Below are 27,665 nucleotides of genomic sequence, written 5' to 3' on the forward strand. Positions count from 1 at the left end.
GGGGGATAAAAACGGGAATCTAGGCAGAGAAAGGGTCAGTGATTTTAAAACTGAGCTGCGCACACACCCTGCTAACCACATACCTCGAAATAGACAGGAGGAGGGAGGAGAGGGGGTGACAACTGGCAGAGGGAGGTAGGGCAAGTGGGTGTGTTTTTCTGAGTGGGGTGAGTCTGTCAGCTGCACAAGAAAATGTGTGAGGCAGAAAGAATTGGCTTTATATATATATATATATATATATATATATATGCATGAGGACAACGTATATTTTGTTTAAGTAAACCAGCAGTTTTAATGTTTGACGCCCTGAATGCCATCTGTGTCCCTCACACATCTTTTATTTGATCTCTGGCTTTCTACATAAATGCTGTTCTTTTCCTGGAGTTCAGGCAGCTTCCTTCACCTTAAATATAGCAATAGGTGAACTCCAAGATTCGCTCAATTTACCACAATTACCCAGTTCTAGAAGGTAATTTACCCAGATGGCTTATAATAGTGGCTGGGATAATAAAAGGCAGTTAGAAGGACTTAATGCTGCACAGAGCCAGAGAGGGAACTGTTCCAGCACATACAGCAGAACTGGGTTTCACCTGAAGCATTAGACATAAAAGATGAAAACAAGGAACTGTCAGATTCCTCTTTTTTCTTGATGTCAATTTTGTCAGAGATGTTGGAACCACCCAGATATCTGCATCTGAACAATCAAATCTCTAAAAAGAAGCAAGATGGAGGAGAGATAGGACTCACATGGGGAAACTGCAGCCTGGGAGGGGGGGGGGACTTCCAGGGCTGTGGAAAGGTACAGGCAGGAAAAATCACAGGAATGAATAGAGAGACAGGGTGGAAGGAGGGGGGCAGGGAGTTGGTGGTGGGGGGCCACGCAGGCATGCAGAGGGTGAGAGGGAATGAATGAGGGCCATTGATGAAGAAGGAGAGCTGGGACTGAAGCAAAGGGCTGAAGGGAGCTGGAAGGATGGGGGAGGGGCCAAAAGGTATTTACACATCGAGATTCCAGAATAAAACAGAGGTGTGGGGCAGAAGATAGATAGATAGATAGATGGATAGATGGATAGATGGATAGATGGATAGATGGATAGATAGATAGATAGATAGATAGATAGATAGATAGATGGATAGATGGATGGATGGATGGATGGATGGATGGATGGATGATCTACTAACTAAAACACAAGGTGGATCCCGTTGACTTGGTGACTCCACAGTATTCCTGACCTCAGCATAAACGTCACATAAAAGGAATAAAAATCTCAATCTAGTTGAGATTTCTAGAGCATCTCAACTCAACATGTGCACTGCAAAAATCTAACCAAGTATTTCTTTTAGTCTCTAGTGCAAATATCTTAGTGCACTTGAAATAATATAAAACTAACTTTGAAGTAAATATTAAGTAAGATATAGGAGCTTGATTTAAGTCAATACTTCCTTAATATTGATTTAAAAAAAGTTCAGCTGGCAGATTTTTTTTTCCACTTATAATAAGACGTTTTTCCCTTAATATAGGTGAAAATATGTTTCATGGTTTGTTTGGCAAGTTAATCATTGGTTATAGTATAAGCTAATTTTTAGTAATTAGGGTTGTGTTGGAGGTGAATAAAAGTTTTACTGATCTGAAAAGAAAATCCAGTGTTAGAAAAGCAGAACATGCTAATGAGACATAATCTTAATTTAATCAGACTAAGATCTTAATCCATGGTGCTACCAAAGTTCAGGACTTGTTCCTTTTTCAAATTAAACGAAAATGTTGCACAATAAGTTTAGTTTATTTAACAGGGACAATTTGCAAAAAAAACATTAATAAAAGGTTGCTTACATCAGATTTAGCTTAAACTAGTTTTTGTCTGTAGTTCCTGAGCAGGTTAGTCGATAATCCAGTCTAAATTCATACATTCAAAGTCCACATACCCTTCATACAATCATTGTACAAAGTTATATAAAATTATCACCATAAGAACAGGTCTAAAGGGAATTTACTGGAGTTTTAATCTGAACACAAGCGGTGCAGGAATAAAAGTGAGACAGATTTCACTAAACTACAAGCACATCTAATAAACGACTTGACTCAGAATGAGAATCAAGCTTTTTTTTTTAGTGGTTTCATAATTGTAAGGGATGAAACAGGAGACACACCAAGAATGTGAAGCATCACAAGTATTTGGTTGGTTGAACGATGAAGGAACAAAGGGCAGCGAAGGCCGGCTGTAACCCAGACTCGTTAGCAGACACTGTGGGGTCGAGGTGAAGGTCAGGTGAGTCAGTTTGGTGTTGAAGTGACACATCAGTGAACCTGATGATTACATAGAAACCGTGGAGGAAGCAAAGCAGGGCAGCGAAGTCTGAGATGCCTTCCTGATGCCAGCTGCTGCTCTGAGCTCCAGGCAAACATTCAGCAAATATTTTTACTAGAAAATGTCTAAATAATTACAGATAAATATTAAATATTGGGGAAACAATAAAGAGGTTATGTTATTGTCTACAACTAATCGTCACAAACTTCTGCTGTAAATCAAAATCTATTAAATTTAGTCAAAATTATTCAATAAAATCTGTCATAGTGACATTTGAGCGATGGAAAAAAAATGTAAAAACAGAATCACACATACTGTACCAGTTCTTTTCAGATCTTTGGATATATATTCATATTTGAAAGAAGAGAAAAAACAACCAGTCTTAAAGGCAAAACCAACACAAAAATAAACATAAAACACAAAAACTTGGAAATAGGTCTCTGAGATGCTCAGTTTTGTTAATTTCTGGATAAATCTCTGTTTTTTGGGGGAAAAGGATAAAATGAAACTATGAAAAACACCGTTGGGTGGTCGCTGCTTTCACTGACTGTTAATTTACACGTCTGTGAATGCACCACTGATTATGAACCATAACTGGAGCTTTTGAGCAACACACTCGGCCTCTCAGTGTGATAACATCTTTTTTGAGGAGGGTTTGCATATTTCAGAAACACAAGTCGCGTCCTGTACGCATGAAAAAGCATCACTGCAGAGTAAACGAAGGTGACCCACCTGAACGTCCACACCTGGTTCCCACACCTGGAGCATTACAGGAAATCATGACCAACGGAGACCCAAACTGGTACATCAAAAGTGTTAGATTAGGAATATGCTTGGTTCACAGCAGAAAAACTGTAAATATGAAAGTGTTGGAAGGTGTTGCAAACATTGTTTGAGCAAAACTGAGATTTATGTTTTTCAGCCTGAGTAACCTAAAGAATCACAACTATATTTCTGCATAGAATTTTAATTAAACCTTCCAGGTGGAACCACGTTACCATTTACCAAATGTTGGGGATTAGTAAAGGTGCAGGCATGAAAATGTGCCATGGAATAACTCCTTACATCTATTTAAATAATAAATGATTAAATGTTCTGAATATAATCCTTCGTTAAGCAGTTGAGTCACATCTAGAGATGTGAAGTCTAAAATGGTCAGAAAACATGTCAACTTATTTGTCAGGTTCACTAGAAGAGCGGCTCCAAAGTCACGGAGCCGGCTGACAGAGGGACTCCTGACGAGGGCAAAGGCAGTGAGGAATGCACCGGTGGAGAGGGAGGGAATGTACCACTGGGGTGTTGAGGAAGGGGGCAGGGAGGCAGCAGAGGAAACACAGAGGGGGGAAACAGTAGAGCCTTTTGTGAGACAGGAAGCTGCAGAGAGCAGGTCCTCTGTCTGGGTACAGTAGAGAGGACAGAAATCTGTGAAATTAAGGAAGATGAGACAGAGGGAGGAGAACTACAAGAGCAAACAATGAGAAAGTCAATAATAATATAAGAAAATGATGCACCAATCAATCAACTATGGGTTGAAACCTGCAAATGTCCAATTCCACTTTGCTTTGAGTCAAAACAAAACAGATAAAGATTAGGGAAATAAACATAGATGCATAATTGGGATAATCTAAAAATGTCTTCCTTTTCTGTTGGAGTCAAACTGCAACATATTTTGATCTATAATCAATGTTTGTTATGTCAAATTCTTATATCAAAATTTAACTCATTAAGAAAACCAGAAGTTTGTTTCAGCCTGGAAATGTTTTCTGCATCTTTAGTAGAAAGAGGATCAGAAAACATTAAGGCCCTTCTGACTACACATCTGAATATTTTTCAGAACCTCTGTAGTAATAACTTTGATGTAATATTTCTCTTGATTGCAGCTCTGTAGCATCAGCAGCTCAGCATGGTAGAGAGGCTGGAGAATCCCTGTGAACTCTGGTACCTGGTAGGGGTGAGGTCCATGGTGGTCTGGGGTCAGATTAAGAGAGATTCAGCAATCTTGATGAACAAATACCTCCTCTGTGGGCAAATGTTACCCCAGTTAACCCGTCACCCTACAGGCCTCCTGGGGTTATGGAGGCAACCATGGAGGGCATCTGTTTAGAGGTGGTTCAAGCTTCTCATCTGGATTACTCCTGCCTGCCTCATTTTGAAGGTTTTCCAAAGAAAGACACATTGGAAAAACACCCAGAAGCAGACCGAGAACCCAATGGTGGGACTTTATGCCCTTCTGGGTTAGGAACGTCTTGGATCACTGAGAATGATGTGGAAAATATCACTGGGAAGTTTTACTATCTGGGTTCTCCTTCTGGATCTGCGACCTCTGGACCTTACAATCACATAATGCATGGTGTTGGTCTAGTTACAGGTTCTAGCCTATTTAAAACTAGAATGAGTAACAAATATGAACCAGAATTAGGACCATGTGTGGAGAAGGACTCAAAACAAGTTAAAGGAAAGAAATACTAGTTTTTAATAATTTCCAAAGGAAAAAAAGGGACACAGAAAAATTATTTGTTCTCAGGCTCTGCAGCCACTTAATGAGGTCAGGGAAAACCAGCAATAAAAACAATCCAACTGTTTAGGTTTTTAGCTATTTCCAGTCTTTCAGACCTTTGAAGTAAAAAGAGCTTTTCATCTCTGCCTTCAGTTCAGTTCATCCGGGCTGCTGCTGCACCAACAAAGCATGCACAAGCCAAGGCGGCATCATTAATACGCGGCATTGCAGAATGCAAATACTACCCTCCCCCTTCCTTTTTTTGTCTTCATCTTTTCATCACCATCTTCCTTTCTAAATTTCCCTCTGTGGAATCCTGGTAAACAGGCAAAAGCTCATTAATGGTCCCAAACACACGACCCAGTTTTTCTCCATTAAGGGGAAGTTAGAAGGCCTGGTGGATAAATGTTAGACTATTTACTCATCTCAGAAAAGGTTTTAACACAAGGTAATTTCAAATGTGACCACAATCACCGAAATAAACAGCATTAATGAATCAAAAAACAACAAAAAAACAACTACCAATATCAATTTACATCATACAAATAAAGAAGCCAAGAATAAGCCTCAGCTTCAGCCTATTCCTGTTTTTGGGAAATCATTTGTTTGTACAATATTGTTTATCGTTTCCCTTTTCTGTAATGTTGTAAATTTATGTGAATAAGTTAAGAGTTATACATCCCTTACTTCATTTTCACATGAGACTCTCCTCAAAGTTCAGGTTCTTCTAAACGCCATTGAGAGGTGCTGAAAATGTCTGAAGCCATCCTTGAGCTGCTCTATTTCAAGAAAGTATTTATTGCAATGCTATTAAGTCTTAAAATGTAAGACTTAATAGCATTAGCAGACATTTTTAACAAGGTTATTTATGGCGTGAGTTGCTTCTGTTTATTAGTAGCTCAACAAGAAGAAAAGAATGAATTCTTCAACTTACCTCAAATTTACTTACCCAGATTCATGCTGGAAAGTTGGTGATGGATGCAAAAGGTTTGGCTTAGGTGCAACTTGGGAGGTGGAGGATCATTGTATGCTTAACGGTGAGTCTACGAGTTTATTTCTGTTCTTCAATGGAAAAAGATCATTAAATGATCATCAAAAAGATCATTGGTGTTTTAAATTTTGTAGTCAATTATCCTGGAAAATAATGGTTCAAATATATCAATAAAGCCCTAATTAGAGCTTCATGCAAATTTATGACTTTAACTATATAATGTAATACTAAAACTCACATTAGAAAGGGTAGACATAGGCAGCTACAAACAAAAACTGACTTTAAAGCATGATTACACTTTTAAATTTTCTACAAAAAATAGTTTGCAGCGTTCTTCGTCTTTTAACATCCTTATAATGACTAAGCACCAATAGCTGCAACCAGAACGGCCTCCCTTCAAATTCAGGCCTTTTTTTGATGCTTTTAAGACTCTCTTTAAGTATCTCAGTCTGTCTGTTTCCTTGATTACAAAGATCATCTGTCCTCAAATGTAAAATTATATTTTGTTGTGCTTCACCCACATTTAGATCTGTCATCTAAGTGTACCTTGGCTCTGATTTAGTCTGTGTATGCCCAAAAAACCCGAGCATATGATTACAGTAGAAGGAACATGGGGACGGAGGCTGACCAGTAATTTGGTTTGGCTAAATGCTGTCACTGGTCGTTCTTGAAGATTTTTCCTCCCTTCATCATCTGAATCTTCAAGATCCAAGACGCTCGGAAATTTGTTCAAGCTTTAAGAAGTATGGATATGTTACTATGATCCCTAAAAGTGAAAATTTTAGGCCTTTTAGGAGAAGCCAGATTTGATAAGATTCAAAAATATGCCTAATTTGGTTAATTCTAACCAAATCTGCAAATAATAAGTCGCATATAAAACTGCAACAGATCAGCAAATGTGCGGAAACATCAACTTCTGAGTTCAAACAGCCATTAAACTGTTATTTTACTGCGTTGGTCCACTAGACTGAACACAAAATAACAACGAGCAGCAAACCCAGCTGACATGTTGCCTCCTCTCAAGAATGCACTGCATCAAATAAGCTCTGTTTTCTGCAGGTGTGTGTTTTAATGGCAGTGCATGTGGGGTTCCTCTACCACACAGGATCCAGCAAATCGCTGGTGCCAAGTGACTTCAAACACGGCTCATTTATCCAGAGTACAGCAATAACATTCACCTGGTGAAAAGTGACATTTCTGTAGCTGAAATTAAGAGGAATTTGACCCCGGGCATAAAGGTGTCTTTCTATAGAGCGAAGCCTCACATACCACAGCGGATGGGAGGGAGGAGAGGGAGAAACAGGAGAGGAAGATACCGAGAGAGGAACTGGCAGAAGAGGCAGGGAGAGTGATTAGAAAGAGGTGGATGGAGAGAATAGCAAGATAATTGAAGCGAAGGAAGAGAGAAACAAAGACAGGATGAGTAGATACAGCTGGAAACAACCAGAGGGAGCACCAGCAGTTTAATTCAGGAAGCAGTCAACTATAAATAAGTTTCGACTTTAGAAGCTGAAAATATAGCATCATACTTAATTTGGACACATTTATTAGGTGGAAATTATGTTTAATATTTATGTTCAGAAACTAAAGAAACTCAGCAGCTACCTTCGTACTGCAGACGTGTAACTTACAAGGTTACGAGCTGATAGCGCTTTTTCTAAATCTGCTGCTGCTGACTTGGCTGAAAATGTCTTGTGGTTCTCAACAGAGGCCATTGTGCCAACCCCCTCTACTGGCAGCAGCCGGTACTACAGGAACCTCTTTCACACAGGCAGGTCAGCCCTGAAATCTGCAACATGGATAAAAACACTCACAAATAGCTCTAATGATTTTCTATTAGAGAAAAGGAAATTACTGATTAGTTTATTATTTATAGCCCATATACTGCAACTGCCAAGAAAAATCCCAAATTAAGTCTAATTGTGTAGAATACAAAAATACCACTAAGGTTCAAAGGGATTTATTACAACAAGAAACTATAAATCAACTTTCAAAAATAAGATGTGCAGTAGGTTTAGGTTATGTTGATTAAATTGTCAGAGATGGGGGAAAAGAGATCAAACTTCATATTTGTGTGATTTAATGAGTGGCAGAGGGGATAGAGGCACCACTGTTGGATGAAATTTCTCTGGAAAGACTCCAATCTCAGCTGAGCTGCTTCCTTATAGGTGAGGTTGAGTCAAACAGGTGCGGCTAAGGAGAAACAAGGGAGGAGATAAGTGGAGGTGGAGCAGAGTTAGCAGACCACCGATGGTGGAAGTTAATCAGGATAAAAGGTCAGTGCTCCCTCTAGGGGTTAATCGGTGGGATTGCAGTGGTCAGCTGAGGCCCTGGGGTCCTGCTGGACTGAGCAGCGCATCGTTTTTCCTGGACACTCTAGCATCAAAATGAAGGTTTTTATAATGTAGAAAAACCTTCATTTGGTTCTGAAATAACTGAGCTGTAAATTCTTTCATAGTTGTGGTTTTGCTGTATTTTCTATTACGGTAATATTGGATCAGCTAGTATAATACATATGTATAACAAGAGTATTGAGCCCATTAAATTAAAAATAAATTACGAGAAAAAAGTAATAAAATTACAAAAACAAAGTCATTCTGAATTTTCCCTCACAATATTATTTTCATTTTCTTAGTATATCCCTAAGACTCTGATGTAAATAAGAGTTACAAGTGTGTTTTATCTGAATAATAAGCAAAAAACACTTCATATACAGTATTAAAACTTTTACTCAGACATGATACAACAAACAGAAACAAGATTCAGAATTAATGACTGAACAAAAAAAATATTATTCATATTTTTTTTTTCTTCTTTCAATCCCCAAAGCACACAATAGTCAATCAGCTCCATGAGAAAAATGGAGAAAATACAAACAGGACAGAGAACAGACACAAGAGAGAGAAACAGACAAATCAAACAGAAGAGTGACAAATTCAGTTCTGATTTTTTTTTGTTGTTGTCAGTTCTTGCATTTGTTTAATACTTTGTAATAAAGAAACGGTGGAGAGCATAGTCAGAGTAGATGGAGACGAGAAACAAGACAAAAACATCGGGTGAAAGTTTTTAAGATGGAGAGTAAACGATTAAGGAAGATCCTAGATCTACAGGAAAATAGTTTTTTTTCTCTCAATCAATAACTGAACACTTGATTCAAGTTATTTAAGTCCTTGCCCTGTTTTCTCCCTCTGTTTCTGATCAGAGCTTCATAAATCCAAGCCGTAAACACCCTCATCCTCCAGGAGAGCTGCTATGTTCAATCAGTCCTTCCTGTTAGGTTCCTTCACTAGAAACATCGTGGTCGGGGGTTTCTCTCTGTTCCTCTGACAGGCTATAGTTCCCAACAATATTCACAACACCAACCTATCAGAGAAGACCAGGTCCAGGGTTAGTCTCACCCTGTCTAATCGTTCCTTTTTGTATTTCACTCATATATGCGTTGTCAGGTTGTAGGACCCTATAAAAAGCACCAAATGATCAGCTTGAGCACCCAGAGGGGTCCACACCCTGCTCTACGTCTCTGCCCAGGTCCGCCCTCTCCACACAAGCTGCTATTTCCATTCCTATCAGGGCCTCTGTTCAGAAACGCACTACTTAGGCTAACGTTAGCGCACCGTCTTCACTGTGCTGCTCAAAAATCACGATTTACACACACGACAAGGACTTAGTGGCCCTACATTAAAAGATGGCTGCAAACAGCTTGGCAGTGATTGAAAACTGTGAGGGTGGTGAGTTTGAAGGCTGCATAGCACATACTGAACCTCTCTGATTAAACCAGCGCGAGCCTCGGCTCCAGAAGACGTGCAACAACGCCACCCTCGTGTCCAATCAACGCAGTTTCAGTCAGATCATGCCATCCGTTTAAAAAAAAAGCATTTCATTAAAATCTTTACTCATAAAAACACAAGAAGTTTCAAAATGTAACAAAGATGGCGACAGCAATGCTGCTACACAGCCTAAAAAAGGTGGCAGCATGCGCCTGCCTTGAGTGCACACTTGCAATGACAAACATTTGTGGGCGGGGCGCTGCGGTGCGATTCGGCGCGATTCGGCGGTCTCACACGCTGATCGCGGATCGTCGCAGCTCTGCCGTCAAGTAACGCAAGCAAAGAGGGACACACAGCTCTGAATCCTCTTCTCTACACCTTACCGTCAAAGAAAAAGCTTCACGTCCTCAAGCAGTCCAACAACCAGAGGTTTAAGCTGCAAGTCTACTTATTCCCAAGCGAAGTCGAAGCGGGTGAGTGAAAATGTTAGGTTCTAGCTACGGCAGCTGAGATGGGGCAAAACGACTCCAGGAGGCCGGGTTGTTGTAATAAAGCTTCAGGTCAACATACTGGCTAAAAAATTCAAATATTCTTCCAACAACCCGGTATTTCACTCAACACCGCTCAGCACGCCACAGCCAAAGTTACAGTTTCTGCCAGTTAAAACATGTAGCTGCAGATTAATGAACAAATGCATAAAAACATGGACACGCATTGTTTTATAAACGCTCAACCACCAGCTCTGCTAAAGAGTTTTCCTGCTCAGCAAAGCTGGAAGTAACTCAGCTTAAGAACCTGCACTGAGTCTGTAGCTTTTATCACTGTATGATTATAATCACTCAAAGCTAAGCTCTCAGCTAGATAACAAAAATACAGAAAGCAAAACAAACACGTCGTATGGAGGGATGAGAAATGTAAATTACTCCTAATTAATATGTAACAGACAGAAACATAATACAGAATAACTGTTTAATCATCTGAGTAATTTTAATAGTTTGCCTTCAGCTGTTTTCATCCCTGGTTACGAACGCTGTGCAGTAGCAGAAGGCTCAAACATTCGAGAGAGGAAGCTCCAAACGGAAAAGTTTCAAACGGTCAGAGGAGAGAACTCATGCAAGCAGGTTTCCAACAGTCAGCTTCACCACTGAGGTACAAGGAGAGGAGAAATAAAGAGACGCTCGTTTTGGGTTCCTCGGGTTCTGTCCTCGGTACGACTGTTTCTAATCTAGATCCCAGATCTAAAAGCTCAGCAGCTACAGAATCAGTCTCACTCAAAACCTGCATCAGCTCATATTCTCACACCACTAAAGCACTGATTCTATACTACACAGTAAAAAAGGCTGGCAGACACCAGAAGGTCACCTAAATCATAAGTTCACCTTCATCTCGCTTTCCTTTTGCCAACAGTCCGAGTCAGCAACGTTGCATAAAAAGCTGACTTTTTCCGCAAATAATAGAAACGCTACTAATTTGACCAAACGTATGCGGAGATGGAAGGAGACTGAAACAAGGCTAAAGTTACGCCAACTTTCTCCCATGATTTTAATAAATCACCTGTCTCACAGGTCAGCCGCAGCGTCACACCGACGTGGGGGCCGAACCCCCTCTCTGAGGAACACCATCTGCTGGGCTGGACGCTCACAGCGTCTCCAGATGGAAAAACCCTGCAGCTTCCTACCCTTGTCTCTAAAACCAGGTCCGACTCTGACGGGCAGAGCCAAACTCTACTAGAACGTAGCTGGAAATCATTTTCCACAACTTAAAATCTACAACAAAGCCGATGGAGATCAGAATGAATCTAACAGAGCGGGAGGATGGTTGATTTGTCTGTGTTCTTGCATACTGTATTTGCATTGATGTGAATGTGCAGGTCTTTAAAAGACCATAGATGATTTAGCACCTGGAAGAAGACGGCTGTACCTCTTCACTAGAATGACACAGCAAAATGTTCTCATTTCTATTAAATGTTGGCTAAGGAGGCGGCTAAATATACTTTAGAATATCAACACTTTTTTTATTTAAATACATGACTGCCAGAGAAGGAAGTAAATCTGTGTTTCCCAGTATTTCTCACATTCAAGGGTGTGTGGAGGGTTTTCTTCTAAACACTTTTAGCTGCATTTGACTTTTTCACCGATTCGGTTCTTCACAAATTTCAATCACAGTAGACGTCAAGAGCTAATGTCAACAAAAAAGATTAAAATAAAGAGTCCAGCCAATCAGTTACTGGGAACGACAGGAATAAACTGGCAGAAGCTGGTGCAAAAAAGCAGCAATGAGGTGTGGTTTTGGCCCTGGTCAGTTTCATGTTTCGTGATTTCAAGAGATAAAAACGTGATGTTTCATAAACAGCAAAAAATAGAGCTTTAAATTTCTTGAAGCCACGTATTTCACAAGTGTGAGCAGGTCATTGTTTCTGCATGACTTCTCTGTTTGTTTTTTGGTATTATTTACAGCTATGGTACAAAAAGATTCAAGCCAACACGCAGCAAAACGTCCAAATCCACCGGTAATAGGTGCAGGATTTCCATTATACTATCGAGCAGGAAGGGATTTCATTATTGCAACACAACTCAAGAGATCCTATGTAATTCATTCACTGTTTGTGTGCCACATTTAAACCGTTGGTTCTTCCAGGATCTGCAGACGCGCCGCAGTCGATATCACCTATCAGGTGAGATTAAATCAACTTTTTCCACTGTCACATCATTTCAGCTTCTGCTATCATTTTCCAACTCTACTGATGCTTCGTTGTAAAGATTTCAGCACCTTGTTTCCACAAAAGAACAGAGTAGAGTGGAGTCACGTCAATTCAATTCAAACATCCTAAGTGTGCAGACCAAGGTCACTTCAACAGTCAAACTTCAGACACATTTATTTCCTCACTGACTTGCTGACCAGAAGGCCACACACTCAGATACAAGCTGTCCAAAATGATTACTTTCAGAGCACAGAGGATGATTTCCTCTTTTGTGGCCACTGGATAAAATCTGTGCTGGTCGTTAGGAGAGACTCTCATCATGATTGCTGGACAAAATGTTGAACCACAAGACTGCTTCACTAACATCTGCACCGAAACTCAGCAATCATTCACCAGGTTAAACATATCAGTATGCAATAATGAGAAAACCCTACACTTAGTACCTTCAAGTTCATCTTAGGTGTTTGGGAAGAGATGGTCATTTTTAGGGAACAGGAACATTTACACAGTTACAACTGACAAAAGTGCATAAATGACCACCAGAGAAGAGAAGAGAAGAGAAGAGAAGAAAAGAGAAGAAAAGAGGGGACTGGTTCAGGGAACAGAAGATAAAAGAGAAAACAATACTTTTATCTTTGCGTGAAGCTTTACTTCCTGTAGGCTTCAAGCGTCTTAAAATGCCAAACATCTGGCGGAGTAGAGATAAAATCTCAACTTAAAAATGAAAGAAGCAAATTATTCAAGTCATTCTTCTTTTCTTACAAAGCCCGCTGTGCGCATCAGGGTTGGAGGGGCTTCGCTTGTTAAACAAAGCACACCCAGCCCCCTTTTCCTGGATTTCAATGCCTTAAAAAGCGCTCATTTCATGAGTACAGTACTTCAAAATGGAAACTCAAACAAGTTTCAGCATGACTATTTTAAAAAAAAAAACAATATTTCTATGTTTACCCGATTGAATAAAATCGCTTTGATGATGTGTTTGCAAGTCCTTAAAAGGAGGTTTTGTTTTGATGCTGGACAGTTGATTCAAATGCTTTGCACCTGATCTTCAGCTAAAATCATACAAATAACTAATCAGCTAGTTATGAATATAAGAGCCAGAGGCGCAGCAAGCAGCAACTGTAAGTAACCAAAGTGAAAAGAAAAGGAAACCACCAGTTATGCAGAAGCAAAATCCCACTGTGAGATGAAGATGAGAAAACTAACGTCTAATTTAAATTAAGACATTTTTTCTTGTACGTGTGGGATCATTTCTTGAGTCGACACTCCTGTAGAAGAAAACTGAGGATGGGAAACAATAGTGAAAATCCATGCGCGCGCGTGTGTGTGTGTGTGTGAGCATTAGCAATTATTAACTTCAAGCTCTTTCTGTGTATTTGTTAGATCTGTTTTCAGTTCAGGTATCCAGTTTTGGAGAACTGCAGGCGTGACTGTATGTCCGTGAACACATAATGAAGCGTATGGTGATGGGAAACGTGTGTGTGTGTGTTTGGGTGTAAGAGCTGGCGGGTGCTGCAGTTTAGCGAGGCCCAGCAGGGGGAGCCAGCGAGCAGACGCTGGAGGCCGTGTTGGTAATCCTGGTGTGTCGGATCCTGACCGGTCTGAACGCGGCTCCCTTAAGTCAGCTGGTGAGGCGCCTCTAGCATCTCCATCAGAAAGGTGTCAATGGGCGTGTCACCGATCAGTTTAAAGAAGAACAGATGCTCCAGGCACTTCAGACCGATGGAGCGCAGTGCTGGGAGTCGGAGGAGGAGCTTGGCAAACCTGGATGGAGAGCAAATGGGTTAATGAAAAATCAGATACTCGGAAAACTGAATTTACTGAACAATGAATAACCGTAAAAATGTCCTGTTTGTCTAAAAATGTTTAAAGTTTTACTGCACCTGCCCTGCTGGTCAGGGTATTTCTGTTTGCAGTACGCTTCAAGAGACGCATAAACTCTCTCTCGCAGAAGCTCCACCTCGCTGGAGTTGGACAAACCCTTGGCATCTTTCAACAAGAAAGGAAAAATATACAATCAGTACAAAGTATTTAATCCATTTTGGATGCCTGTCAATGTAAAGTAACCTGAATATCTGCCTTGGACTGTTTTGATGAGGTTTTTGAAATAGCAACAGTCTTTACCTGGGTTAAAGAGAATGATAGCTCGAAGGCAGCCCAGCTCTGTCTTGTCCATCTGCATATCTCTCATTTTGCTTACAAGCTCTGTCAGAACCCTGAAGAGAAAAGAGATATGCAGTAGGACGATTCATACAGGAGGGATGCCACAATGGTGGAATTCATTAAGAGAGCAGAAGTAGAGGAGAGAATGAAAGAAAAAGAGCAGAATATTAAAAAAAGAGACAGGGAGGAAATGACTTCTAAGAAAAACAGACTCCATAGGCCCACATGGTTATTCATAACTGCTTCTCAATGGGTATCACATTAGGTATGGCATGGCTGAACTGCTGGTTCTGCACAAGAAAATAAAGGAGGGGGAAAAAAAGTTTTAAACCAGAGTGGCAAACCTAACGGCTGACTGAGAGCTGGTCAGTTTAAATAGAGATCTACTAGAAAATGTATGAAGTTTGATAATGTAGACGTTAAAAGATGAAACTGACCACAACTGCTGAGGAAACAGTAGCACAAATCCATTATAAATACATACCTATTCAGATTTAGCAAATTTTATTTTAACTCAAGTTTTTTATCCAAAGATCAACATTTTTAACTGCAGCTGGTTTTTCTAGTTTGAGCTTTCAGCACTTCTGTTTGTTATTATGTTGATTGGTAATATCTAAATACACATGTTATTTTTAACTCTTTATAAGTATGGAAGCTCAAATGAAACCTTCTGCTTTTCTACTCACAATTTGCTTTGTGTTTTCCTTGTGTGGATATTTAACTTCGGCTAATAAGTCAATTTAGGAATCTGGGTATTTTCTACTCCTGACATCTGAATCCATAAAAACCAAGATGTTCAAAAACATGCCTGAATCACCTGACTTGTCTTCGTAACATTTCAACACGATCTTGTTTATCAGCATATATAAACAAAATAAAGTTAGCATGCTTGTGAGAAACGTAAGAATTTATTAACAGCATCTCACGGAAATATAACCTGTAATAAAAATACAAAGAAACCATCACAAAGGATTCAGAAAAACAAAGTCATGCAAATTAGGTTCTGCTTACTTACTGATGGATCATCTAAGATCCAGATGGAGGTTTACTGTTTAATGTGTTTTCACAGGCATCACCCAACCACAGTAACCAGTACAACACCATATGAGTGGTTTGTATTCACTCTGACAGTGTAGATTAATTTGGTTTGAAAGTTAGTGGATATAAAAGAAGGACAGAGGAGTTTTTTCAGAACATATGAAAAACACATGCTACTGATGTGATGAAATGGGTGTGTCCAATCACAGGTGGTGTTTACTGACGCAGGCCAACACCATTTCCATAAACCTCCACGGTAAAGTAGCGTAAATACAAGAACTGAGGACTGGTGGAATATCATTTTCATCCAAACACAAATCTTCTGACTCCACTACTGTGTTGGAAACAACAGCTTAAAAAATCCAATTCACTCATTTTCGTTTTGCTGTTTTTGTCTCAGAAAGCATCTGATGTCAAAGGTGATGGGCAGAACATTCCTCTAATGTTCAAATGCAATAAAAGCCACAAAAAGAAAAAAAGTCAAGCTAGCTATATGACAAGGCTGAGCCATTTTCAGTAGTTTCTGTTCAGATTTTTATGTTGTACCAAGGAATCGTAAAACTTGCTACGATCTAGAAAGAGCTTTAAAGCCTCAGCTTCTCTGTTTATTTTCACATCGAGTCAAAGAGGAGGGGTTCAAGAGAAGTGTTTGTGTAGTGGCGTAATTACCTGTCAAATAGGGCCCCAACCTCAGCATTGTTCGCCCTGTGTATTCAATCACAATGTGTTATTACAATGTCATTACACAGATGGTCATTACAGTATTGTGCCTGTGTGCTGAGCTCTTCACCTCTACATGTAGTCCATGCTTAGACATGACTTCACCACTTTAAAACTGAACTCATTTGAAATCTACTGTCTGGCTTTTCTACTATGTTGGACCTAAACCAGAAAACTGTTTGGGGTCAAATGGTTGATAAAATAATTAAAAAGTAAACATAAGAAAATCGGGATGTTCATATATCTTTTAGTAAGGAGCAGGAGATTATGATAAATATCATATTTCAAATCAACAATACCAGAAAATTACAGATGAATCCACTGACTAGTGAAAATGTTTCAAATGTTTCCACTGTCGCTGATTTGCTTAAGAATAAATTAAAATGTTTAATATGATGTAGCTCTGTGCTTTATTATAAATTAGTAAGAAAGAAAATAATTTTTGACATTAATTTAATTGTACTTCTTTCTTTCTTTTATTGCATTTAATAGTGTGTCATCAGGCATTAAATGGGCTTTAATTACTTTAATAACAATTCACAGATATAACGCTTTGACACATCCTGGGTGTGTTTACAAAACGTCAAATGACTCAAAGTAGCGTTTTGTTTATAATATGGTGGATCAGACTTGAGAGAGTAGATGATGATAACACTGGTCTTCAGATCAAATGTCTAAATAAAACTTTAGATGTATCTCTGTTCCAACAGACCTGAATCACATGACTAACTCGCTGCAGACGTTATGAATGCAGAGTTAAAAGTTAACATCAAATCGATAAATGCATAATTAATTCAATCTACCATAACAAATAGAAAATAATCTATCTGCAGGAGGAGATCTGAGCTTTGAGGTAATTATCAGCAGGAAATGAATGAGTTGCAGTGAACCAGATTTACATAAAACCATTAAAATCTACAGCAAAGCTAACTATAATTAAAGAATGAGTGTAATTGACAGTGGATTAACACGTTGTGATCAGACTTTAATTTTTTTTAGGAAGTTCGGACATCTGCAGCAATACATTTCAATCAAGGCAGATAAGAATCTATTACATGGATGGAAGCAGGTAACAGATAAAAGCTTCTTAAGACTTTAAATGAGACAGCCGTACTTTACCTAAGCCTTGCTTTATAGCTGTATTTATCATAAAATTACCTACTGTATATATACGTTTTTATCACATTAGAAAATGTCTTCAAATTAAGATAAAATACCAAAAACAAAAAAACTTAAAAACACACACATGCTTTATAACATTCACAATAACAGGATGCACGCTTAACATCAAAATTAAATCATTTTAAGGAAACTGCTATGAAATCTTCATTTGTTAGTATTTTTCCATTCTCCAGCCATCATTATAGGATTAATACATTCTACAGTCGGTGCTACGCCACTAACTCAGGGTGGGTGTGCATGCATGTTCATGGGTAAGCATTAACCACCAGCCTCCCTCGCCTTGCATGCACTAAAGTCGGACAGCCAGAACAAAAACAAAAATAATAAAATAAAACCAAGCAGAATCTTTCAGCCAATGCAGAACACAGCAGTTGCAGCCAACCAAAGATGAGAAGATACTATCCTAACAACTTAGCCCAGTCAATAATTAATAACCTAAATTAGCATTAAACACTAAACAAGAGTATAAAACCATTCAGACAAATGATTGTTAAATTACAAGGTTAAATTAAATTAAATTTTACCTTGTAAAAAATTTAATACAATTAAAATTTATCTCTTAGTATGGGATAACAATATTGTGAATAAAAATATACTTATGCCAAATCCCTCCAGTTAGCAGTGTTTTTTATATATATATCTGCAGAATCATGAGGAAAACTTTTAAATGTGGCATATTTTTTTCTTCTATACATGCACATGTAAATTACCTGTCAAATATGGCTCCGACCCCTGCGCTGTGGGCGCTGTTCCTGTGGACGTGGAGGCCAGTGGCCAGCAAAATGCCGTCCTTCACCGAGATGGAGCGATGGGAGAAGGACGCAATCAGCAGCTCATTCCAGCCTGTTGGAGAGGCGGCGGCTCAGTGTCTGAACTGGGTCTTAAAGACTCCTTTACTTTCTAGTCATTTCTAGAGCTGTTTAACCCTAATAATGCATAGCTATGTCTTATTTTTAAACAAAGTAGCTTAATCGTTTAAGGTTAAAAGCAGCAAAGTCTTATGAAATGCTTTAAATTCTACAATTTAGTTTATTATAGTTGATAATAAACAAAACAATCTTGGCTTTCTAGTAGGTTTGCCAGAAAGAATTTATCTTTTTGGAATTTATGAATTATTTGCAAGTATATTAATAATGTTTTAATATGTCCAGATGGCCTTCAAAGATTCTTAAAAATAAACACCAAACACCAAATAAACACCCATTTCTCTGGTCTCCATGAAGGCAGGTTGCTGTTTTCACTTAGCAACAGTGTTTGTGAGCACAGGTTGGTGATTTTATGAAAATGATTTTACACAAAAAGAGGAAATAAAATCTGTGACATCTGCAGGTTGGTCTTCTAAATAAAGTCTGAACTGGAGACGTTTCATCCACACTCAAAGAGATTCAGAGAGTGAAATAACAATGTGCCTTTTTAGTGACTGCATGGAAAAGACTTTAAAGTTCAACCACTGTTAAATAAATTTGTTTGAAAATGATTATTTAGTTTATCAGGATGCTTTTGTATTGGATTTACACGATTCATCCTCTTATATGATACAAGAACAAACAAAAACCACCAACGCAGTGTCAGGAAGCAACATATGAAACATGTTGCATTTAAAAAAAACTAATAAATGGTTCATAACACATCAGGTTTATCAACATTTTGGATAATAAGTACCAGCTCCAAATCCCACCTGTGAGTTTAACTCTTCATCTAGATGAAGAATTAAATTAGCTTTAATGATTTCTTATACGTTTTATAATAATTGTGTTGCAGCTTCCTTTGTTTTATACTGGCTGTTTGCACTGATTGTATTTGCTATTAACAAAATTCGTGTAGTTATGTCATTTAAACCATTGTTTGGTTTTATCATGACAGATTACATTTTGTCCAGGGGCAACAGATGGAAAACAGCCTTCTTGCTGATTCTGGTGCATTTAGAGAAATTGTAATCAATGTGCTGGCCCGGCTATGTAAATTGTTATATTTTAAGACCAGGACACAGGTTTAAGCTACAGAGGATAAAATCCTCATAATATCAAGTTATGACACCACAGTAGTGGCTAAAACTAACCTGCGCGCAGCAGGATGACCTGGTCATCCAGAGGAAGCTCAGAGAAGTGAGGGATCCTCTTGGCCCACTCCACCAGAGTGAAGAGCTGCTTGTCTGCTGCCTGACAGATGTTGGTAACCGGATCGTTGGGCTGAAGCGCATAGAGACGGAGAATTAGAGGCGATTTATTTTAATACTCACAGGAACATTCTCCTAGGAATATTTAATTAGACTTGAAATTAATATTGTTTAAATATCTTTAAACTTTAAAATTAATTCAGGATTTAGTTTCTACCATGGTAGTTACTCACAGAGCTGCCGCCTGAACTTCCATCTGCATGAAGCTCCGTCTTCTGCTCTACAGCCATCTCAGCTTCCAAAATCTTCTCCACCGGCATTTCCTCGTTCACTGCGCTGGTCGACTCCACCTCGCCTTCGCGCTCCTTGTTTCTCTGCCGCTCCTCCTGGACAGCTGCAGGTCGAGGGATCGGAGCGGGAAAGGAGGAGCACGGGATCAACAATATTGGAGAAAAGGGTGAGAAAAGTAGAGAAAGTGTGATGAGGATGAGGAGAATAGGCGAATGAAGGTAGGACAGAAAACATGAAGGACATAAAAGATTAATGAAAGCAGCAGAAAGAAGGGCATCGGTTTCAAAGATGGACAAAATGTGTGGACGAGAAGAAGAAAAAATGAAGAACAGCATCAGAAAAAGAAGCAGAAAGAAAAGCAGAGAAATGAAAGAGAGATCAGGATGAAAACATGCAAAAGTCAGTCAAACATTAAACATTTCTGTTCTTTTACTTTTCTGTATTTTGGGAGCATATTAATTCAAACAACCCACTGTAACTGCAGCGGAGACAATTAAACATCAAAATCATGAATTATTTGGTTGCAAAATAATGAAAATATTGTCCAAGAAAAAACATTAAACACAAGTGAACATGTGACTCCTGAACATGAGTTTATATTTACAATCAAGGAATTGCTCCACTTCACCAATGTCCTCCTCATTATGTCACATAACAGCCAAATAACTTCAGTATCAATAAATCCATCACACAAAAATATGAAATTTAATCAGGTCAGTCAATTATTACTATTCCATAATAAACATTTTCATAGAAATCAGTAATAACCGTTTAAACCAGCTGTTCACAACTTTTACCACTGACAAAAATATTGGTAGTTTATCTTATTTAATCCCTAAAATAGTCCAAATATTTGAATCCTCCAAAACATAATGAGGTAAATTATTTATTGTGAATATACTACTGGATGATAAAATTACCTGAAATCTGTTCATTTGGCCTCATTAACCTAAAAGTAGTTCATGGTTTGAATTTCCTCAGTGCAACAATTATTCTTATATACATACTCAGTAAAAATGGCAATAAAACATTAATTTAATTTAATTTAACTTATGACTGTTGTTGATGCAGAAACACGCTAATTAAATTAATATTCTTATCCTCCAGACTCTCCCTGTTGCTGCCAATATAAAATTTTCAATCTTTTTCCTCCAGTTTATAAATATGTTTGATTTAGGACGTTGCATCTGCTCGTTAGTCTCAGGGTAAATCCCAACTTACGTCCCCAAGGAATGCTGTTTCAATGAAAAAGTTCCTTAAACAGTGATTACAACAAGTTTTATGTATTATTGAAAACAATTAATACTCCATGAAAACCCTTAGATTAGATCAGTTAAATGTCTAAAAGTAATATCTGATATTGATTAATGTGATAAGTTTTTATTGCAAAACAGCAATCCTTTGCTCCCCTGAGCTCTCTAGCGCCACCCAGGCTGGAAATCGCAGCCTTAACACTTCCAATAGGAGAAAAAAAACAACATCACTTTATTTACTGTTGGAAACAATCAAGTTAAACGTCCTCTACTCAGGCAAGCGCTTTAAAAAAACGATTTGCTTTCACAACAATCTGCTCTCATCAACTTGGGAAATAGAGAGAGAAAATTAAATGTTGTGCAACTAAACCACAAACGAAGAAAATGAGAGCCAAATAGAAGAAAAAAGTGCAGGAAATTAAACATTTATACTTCCTGCCCCACAAGCATCAAAGTCTCATTTTGCCTCTGAACAAATGTGGAACGGCTCTGTGGTTGACGGCAGGAAATATGCCCTAATTGTGCAGCAATCAGATGGGAGGAGAATAGCTTTTTAAAGAATGGGGATGATTAAAGAAGAGTTTGTATATTTGGCTGTGCGTCCACAAAGGGTGAAAACACCAATGGAAGTCATTCAAGGCTTGCTCTGGTCTGCCTCAGAGGCCTGGCATTAAGCTACGGAAAAATATTTTAAATGAGGTCCTTCTAAGCGACGGCAAGCGTAAAATGCCTCTATGCCTTGATCGCTCATACAGACAGCCACACCCCCCTCCCTCTCTCTTCTCCTTACATCTGTCGTTCATCTTGGCCACTACAGAAGGAGGGAGGGGGGGAGAGAGAACGAGAAGAGGAAACACAAAAGAGGAAGAGAGGGGGCAAGGGGTTAGTGTTTATAGGACTCATCACCCCACATCCCCCTCTCGTTCTTCCCATCCTCTACTGTAAACACGTCACCCCCCCTCCCTTCAGATTATCATCGACTCTGTTCATCTCGCTGCTCATTCAGCAGGCAAATAGACGTCACCTCATTTGTCCAGTTAGATGCACTAAAACGGACACCGAATATCCAAGCCCGAACAGAAAAAAAAAAGTTACAGATTATGTAAGCGATGCCTGGGTCGTTCTAAACTGCCAGATTATTTTGTAATCTGTAAGAATTGAGAGCAGCACTGTAGAGACAGACCAGTCAGTGTTTTCCACAAACTGACCAGAGATTACACCGAACCATTCAAAAGTTATTCAGCTGCTGTGGCTGCAAGGACAATTACAGCAGAAATGCTGTTTCTCTAAACTGTGATAGTCTCTAGTCTTTCAGTAGCACAGAATGAGATAAAGATGAATTATAATCTGATCTGATACATTTTATTTTTAAATAACTGCAACAGCGGGAGGGCTATTTTAGATCAAATTATTGTAATTTTAAAACATACAGAGAAAAAAAATTTGAATTATAAATAATAACTGTGAGAAAAATGATATGGAAAGATCTGCATTCCTGACAGAGACGATACTAAACATTGACCAGGTCTGTCAGGGATGGAAATAAAAAAGAACCTATACTTTCAATATTGATGCAATATTAGGCTATTATGGCCACACACTGTGTCACAAGTTTTATCACAAAGAGGCTGGACAGCAACAGTTAGCCAAGACACTTCTTGTTTAAGGCAGAATAATATGTTTTAAATGGCAAAAAGGTGATAAATTAACAACCAAATTGTTTCAATACTAAAACCAAAAGGCACCAGACAAAAGAAATCTTTTCCAAAAAAAAAAAGAAATGTTATAACATGTTTTCTTAATAATTTGAAGCCCTAATTGTTTTTATTAGTATCACATATTGTCAAATATGACAACTAATGAGGAGAAAAAGTTGAGTAAAATATCCAAGAACCTCCTACAGAGACCAGCAGCCTTGAATGTTAACTCTGTACATTTTCACTTTACGTTGCTAAAGTATCATTAATTTAGGTCAAATAAAGCTACACGAAATATCGAATGGTACCTGAGTGTGAAATCCTAGCATAACACCAAGATAATAAAAACACACCAGCAATCTGATTGGTTCTTAAACTTTAAGAGAGCTGCGATCAGACGACCTCAGGTGGACTGGCTTATGAAAGGCCCTGGAATGATTTGCAGGAAAAACCCGAATGATGCTGTAAATCATTCAGTCTGTTCCACATCTGAACGTTTATGGTTCACTTTGAAAATTTAAATAGTGAAATAGACTCACTAACAAGTAATTCCACAGTAAGAGTTTTATATAGAACAGAGTCTTTAATTTAAGCAGAATGGTTATGTGCTATACTTATTCAAAGAGCTAGTCAGGGCTGTTCAAGTTCAACTGCTGCAGTTTTAGGTTTTTCTGTTTGCACAACTTATCTGATGTATTCAAAAAATGAGCGTTAGTGTTTGTTACTCCAAAACCGACCAGTCAGCAGCTTCCTGACTCTCCTCACGCCAAAGATTATTTACTTTGGTTTTAGTTAAAAATATTGAACTAAATAAGATAAAAAAAATAATTTCAGGACAGAAAAAACTTTGCCTGTGTTAAAGGCTGAAGATTTTAAAAAGTTTTTGGGTGGAAGACATTCACAGAATGTGTTCTTCTATTGAACTGCAAGTTAAAGAAAAACAAACCAAAAAAACTGAAGAGGATCTGAAAGAACATTCCAACCCAGAGTGTTTAAGAGAGAGAGATTGATCTCTTTGAAACCTGCCCCTTTCTGTTGCTTTTTTTCTTATGAAACAGAATGTCTATCTTTGGAATAAATGGAAGTCTCTGGATCTTTTTGATGCTTTCTCACCTTCTCTCTTCATTCCCATCGCCAGGCATTTCTGATAGCGGCAGTACTGGCAGCGGTTCCTCTGTCTTTTATCAACTGTGCAGTCTTTATTGTCCCGACAGGTGTAGGTTAGGTCTTTTCGCACTGTTCTCTTGAAGAAGCCCTTACAGCCCTCGCAGCTGTAGACGCCATAGTGCTTACCTGAAAAGCAAACGGTGAAGTAGAGAGAGAAAGTCAGTCAAACAACTCCAAATTTCTTAAATGTTTCAAACACGTTTCACTAAAACAGTGGAGCTGAAGAGGCACACAGACCAGAGGATCTGTCTCCACAGATGGAACAAAGGCGTTTCTGGGAAAGCATCGGCCCTGGGCTGTGGGAAGACAGCTGCTTCAAGCCAAGAGGAGGTTTCACATCATCGGAGCTGCTCACTGCATGGAGCCCTGACATGGTCACTGTTGAGTTGATCTAGCAGAACAGACAAAAAAACAAAAGAAAAACTGAATTTGTTAAAAAGAAGCAATCCTTCACCTATTCTTACCCCCATTTAAAACCTTGCATATCCCATTTTGTCCCAACCTATTTTCATATCATACAGTAAAACAAAGTCAGATCATGAACATTCATCTAACCAAAACAACAAAAGTAGCAAATAGGCGTATTAACTAGGCCCCAAATAAAAGCAATGTTTAGATATTTTCCTTCTTTCAAAGTTTCTCCGTCCCTTTAGGTTCCACCTCTGTGATGTCACTCTAAAAACCTGACAATAAACAATAAGAAAAGGTTAAACCTAAAATATAGGTGTCGTATATCTGTTTCAAGATAAATTTAGAAGGGAAAAAATAAATTAGTAATAATTTAATGGGTGTGAAATCAATACTGAAAAAAGGGAATGGCAAACACACAGAAATATAACTGTCAAAAATTGTTCAAAAAAATCCAATTTTGCATATTTTGTAATGTCTTAAAGATTTTCATTAGATTATTGGATATGCATATTTTTCTTGACAGCCTAGCTTACCTGGGGGCTGCTAATTGGGCCATATCCCACTGACGGTGTGCCAGGTAGGCAGGGTGAGTCCAGTGATGAGCTAATAACAGAAAATGGTGAACCAATGCTACTGATGGGGCTGTTGACCCCTGTGGTGGTGATGGGTGGCAGTGAAGTCATGGAAGCTGCAGAGGGAACCAGCGGCGGGGAGCGCTGGCCCGAGGGAGGGGAAGACACAGACGAACTGTCTGGACTGCGAGAATCTGGCGAGAAAAAATAACAGAGAGAGAATGTAAAAGAGTTTCATGCAGATGTGCAGCGTAAAAAGACAACAGTAACCTGTTGTCAGCTGAACGGCTTTTAAACAAAATGCACAGTGTGGAAAATCACTGAGGGTTTAACTGTTTTATTTTGATATCAAATCATGAACTGAAGCTTTAAAGTATAAAGAAAAACATTTCTTTATTCAACTGATTTGGACTAAAGAAGTCATCCTTCAGAGGATTTACTGAAGTCTATAAATTACACCGTTTTAGATAAAAACTGCAAAACAGCATTTAAGATCAAAGTGACACATCAATTTTCCATGCAGTTCTGAAACAAACATGCATTTATTAAACATCAGACAAAAAATGTAACAGCACATGGCAACATTATAATTACTTGGCAACTGTTGGGATTAGAGTGGACAACAAAAATCAACATTTAACAAAATGTTTCATTTCAACAAGTTTAATTTATTTGTTTTTTGTTTTATTTTACACAGCCAGAGGTCCGACTGACTTTGGATGCTGTGTTAAAGAAAATGTCTGTTTTTTTAGGTCAGTTTTCTACAAACACTGACAGACTTGACAATGACAAATTCAACCACTGTGTTTGTTATGATCACTTCAAAAAGTTGACACCATCATCTGACGCTGTCTAGACTGCACTGTCACTGCTTTAACTATCTAGCTACCATGTCACTGTCACTGTCATATGCTGGTTTTTGCCTCATCTGTTTATTTTAGAAAAGGCAGATCAGCTGACGAGACCAGTCCTTATAACACTGCTCTCACTCACAAACAAGTAAAACACTCTCAAATAAATGTTATTTATTTCTCAAACTGAAATAAATAACATTTGTAAGCTGACTATTATGGTTTTATCATTTTACTCATAATACACCAATAAAGATTCACAGCTCTTAGATATGTTAGATGACAGTTAATAAACTCTAAAATTAACACTGCTATAAAACAACTCCTCTTAAAGAAATAAAACCTAATATTTTTTAAAAATATATCTTTGGACCCAAACATAGAGAGTTTGGTATGTTACTTACATTGTAACATTTAGGCAAACGAAATAACCTCATGAGACAAATTTTATTGCTAAAAATAAAACATGTTACAACCTGCTTTGCTATTTTAGGACGATAATTTGGAGAAGTGAGCAAGTGTTGCCAGGGTGTCTTATTATAACCACGGATTTATTAATGCTGATTTTATTACATGTGCTAATATGTATGCAAGCATAAACATTTAATAATTAATACAAATAGTGTTTCTTGTGAACAAACAACTAGAAATAAATAGATCTGTGTCGTTTTGTTGCTCACCTCTGCTGTCTCCCATGATGGTGGTTGGGGCGCAGGGGCTGCTTGGCAGCGTCAAGCCGGCGTTCTTTCGTCTCTAACAGCCCGCTGTCAAACTCGAGACCGCGGACTGAGGCCCGGGCCGGAGTTGGTTTGGGAAACCAAAAACGGGTCTGAAATTCCAACACAAGGAAGAGCAAGAAATAAAAATAAGCATATGAGGCTGATATCCCAGTGACTGCAATCAGAAAATAAAACAGTTGCGCAAATGGTTGCGATTACTTAATCTGCTGCTGCCAGAAGACATAAAAGCGAATCTGTTGATTTTTTTCCCCTGGTCATTTTGTGTAACGTTACAGTTTGGCTTTGAAAAGCAGCCAGCTGCTCAGCTGGTGCCAAGAACGTTCTGTCCGGATATATTACAGGGTTGTAATAGTTCAATATTAATCCAACAGCGTGTTACTGACATAACACATTGTGCGTTTATCGCAGTGATTAAAACATCTCACGGCAACATAGCCCAGACGGAGCCCTGACAGATGGCAACAAACCACTGCTGTTCTAAGACAGCTAGTTGGTAGGGCTCGTAAACTAGCCAAGCTAACGTCACAAGAAAACTTAAAATATCAGACTGTGCCGTACAAGTAACTTGTTTTACTTATTTTTCAATGTGAAATCAAACGCAAAGCACTCGGCACACAGTTTAAAGAAAGTTGATATTTCTTGTCACGTTTAGAAACCATATATTAGAGTCTGTTTTAAGTTGGCAAGGTAAGCTAGCTATGTTTAGCCACCTACCCCAGCAAGCTAACTAGATAGCTAAAGTAGATCGGAGGAAAACAGGACAGACAAGAACAAACCGGATTATCCCTGGCAGTCCCGCCTCTGTCTCATTCTCTCATATATATACTAGCTGAATTATTTAAATGCATATTTATAGCAAATAAAAACGTATTACTGACGGTTTAACGGCGCAGCTTCTTCGCATGAAAAGATGTGGCGACTAGGCCCCGTGTGTGTCTATCTCTCCCCCCACTTTGCCTCGCAGTCAGCCCTCCCTCCCTGCCTCCCCCTGCGCCGATGAAAACATGATGATGGTGGAGGATTTGGCTTAGTGCTCCTTTACAGATGAACATTGGCCCCGAAAAATCACTGCAACAGCAACAGAGAACCCTGGTTTCGGAGAGTGTGGTCATGATGCGCCTCACGTCTCTGAGAGAGGGAGACACATCCAGTGCAAGAGGTCAGGAGGTCAAGACAAGTTCAGCTTTGCATTTCAGTAGCTC

General features: G+C 38.7%; 2 protein-coding genes across 5 annotated transcripts in view; one reads left to right on the forward strand and one right to left on the reverse strand.

Moving 5' to 3' along the window:
- The window catches only part of LOC103146392 (H-2 class I histocompatibility antigen, Q9 alpha chain-like), a 285,415-nt gene that overhangs the window by 209,120 nt on the left and 48,630 nt on the right, over window positions 1-27,665 (forward strand). The window lies entirely within an intron of this gene.
- Window positions 8,754-27,448, reverse strand: rxrba (retinoid x receptor, beta a). 4 transcript variants are annotated; one of them, XM_007564302.2, is made up of 13 exons: window positions 27,342-27,448; window positions 26,404-26,552; window positions 24,834-25,066; window positions 24,127-24,280; window positions 23,836-24,015; window positions 21,816-21,836; window positions 19,715-19,875; window positions 19,425-19,554; window positions 18,076-18,208; window positions 16,133-16,168; window positions 14,387-14,478; window positions 14,146-14,251; window positions 8,754-14,026 (listed from the first exon to the last, which is right to left on the reverse strand). In XM_007564302.2, exons 2-13 carry the CDS (start codon window positions 26,417-26,419, stop codon window positions 13,879-13,881), a joined length of 1,410 nt encoding a protein of 469 aa, XP_007564364.1. In that variant the 5' UTR covers window positions 26,420-26,552; window positions 27,342-27,448; the 3' UTR covers window positions 8,754-13,878. The 4 variants fall into 4 exon arrangements, with proteins under 4 accessions (XP_007564364.1, XP_007564365.1, XP_007564366.1 ...); XM_007564303.2 differs by lacking the exon at window positions 21,816-21,836; XM_007564304.2 differs by lacking the exon at window positions 16,133-16,168.

Source organism: Poecilia formosa, unplaced genomic scaffold (genome assembly GCF_000485575.1).
Source record: "Poecilia formosa unplaced genomic scaffold, Poecilia_formosa-5.1.2 Scaffold158, whole genome shotgun sequence".
NCBI lineage: Eukaryota > Metazoa > Chordata > Actinopteri > Cyprinodontiformes > Poeciliidae > Poecilia > Poecilia formosa.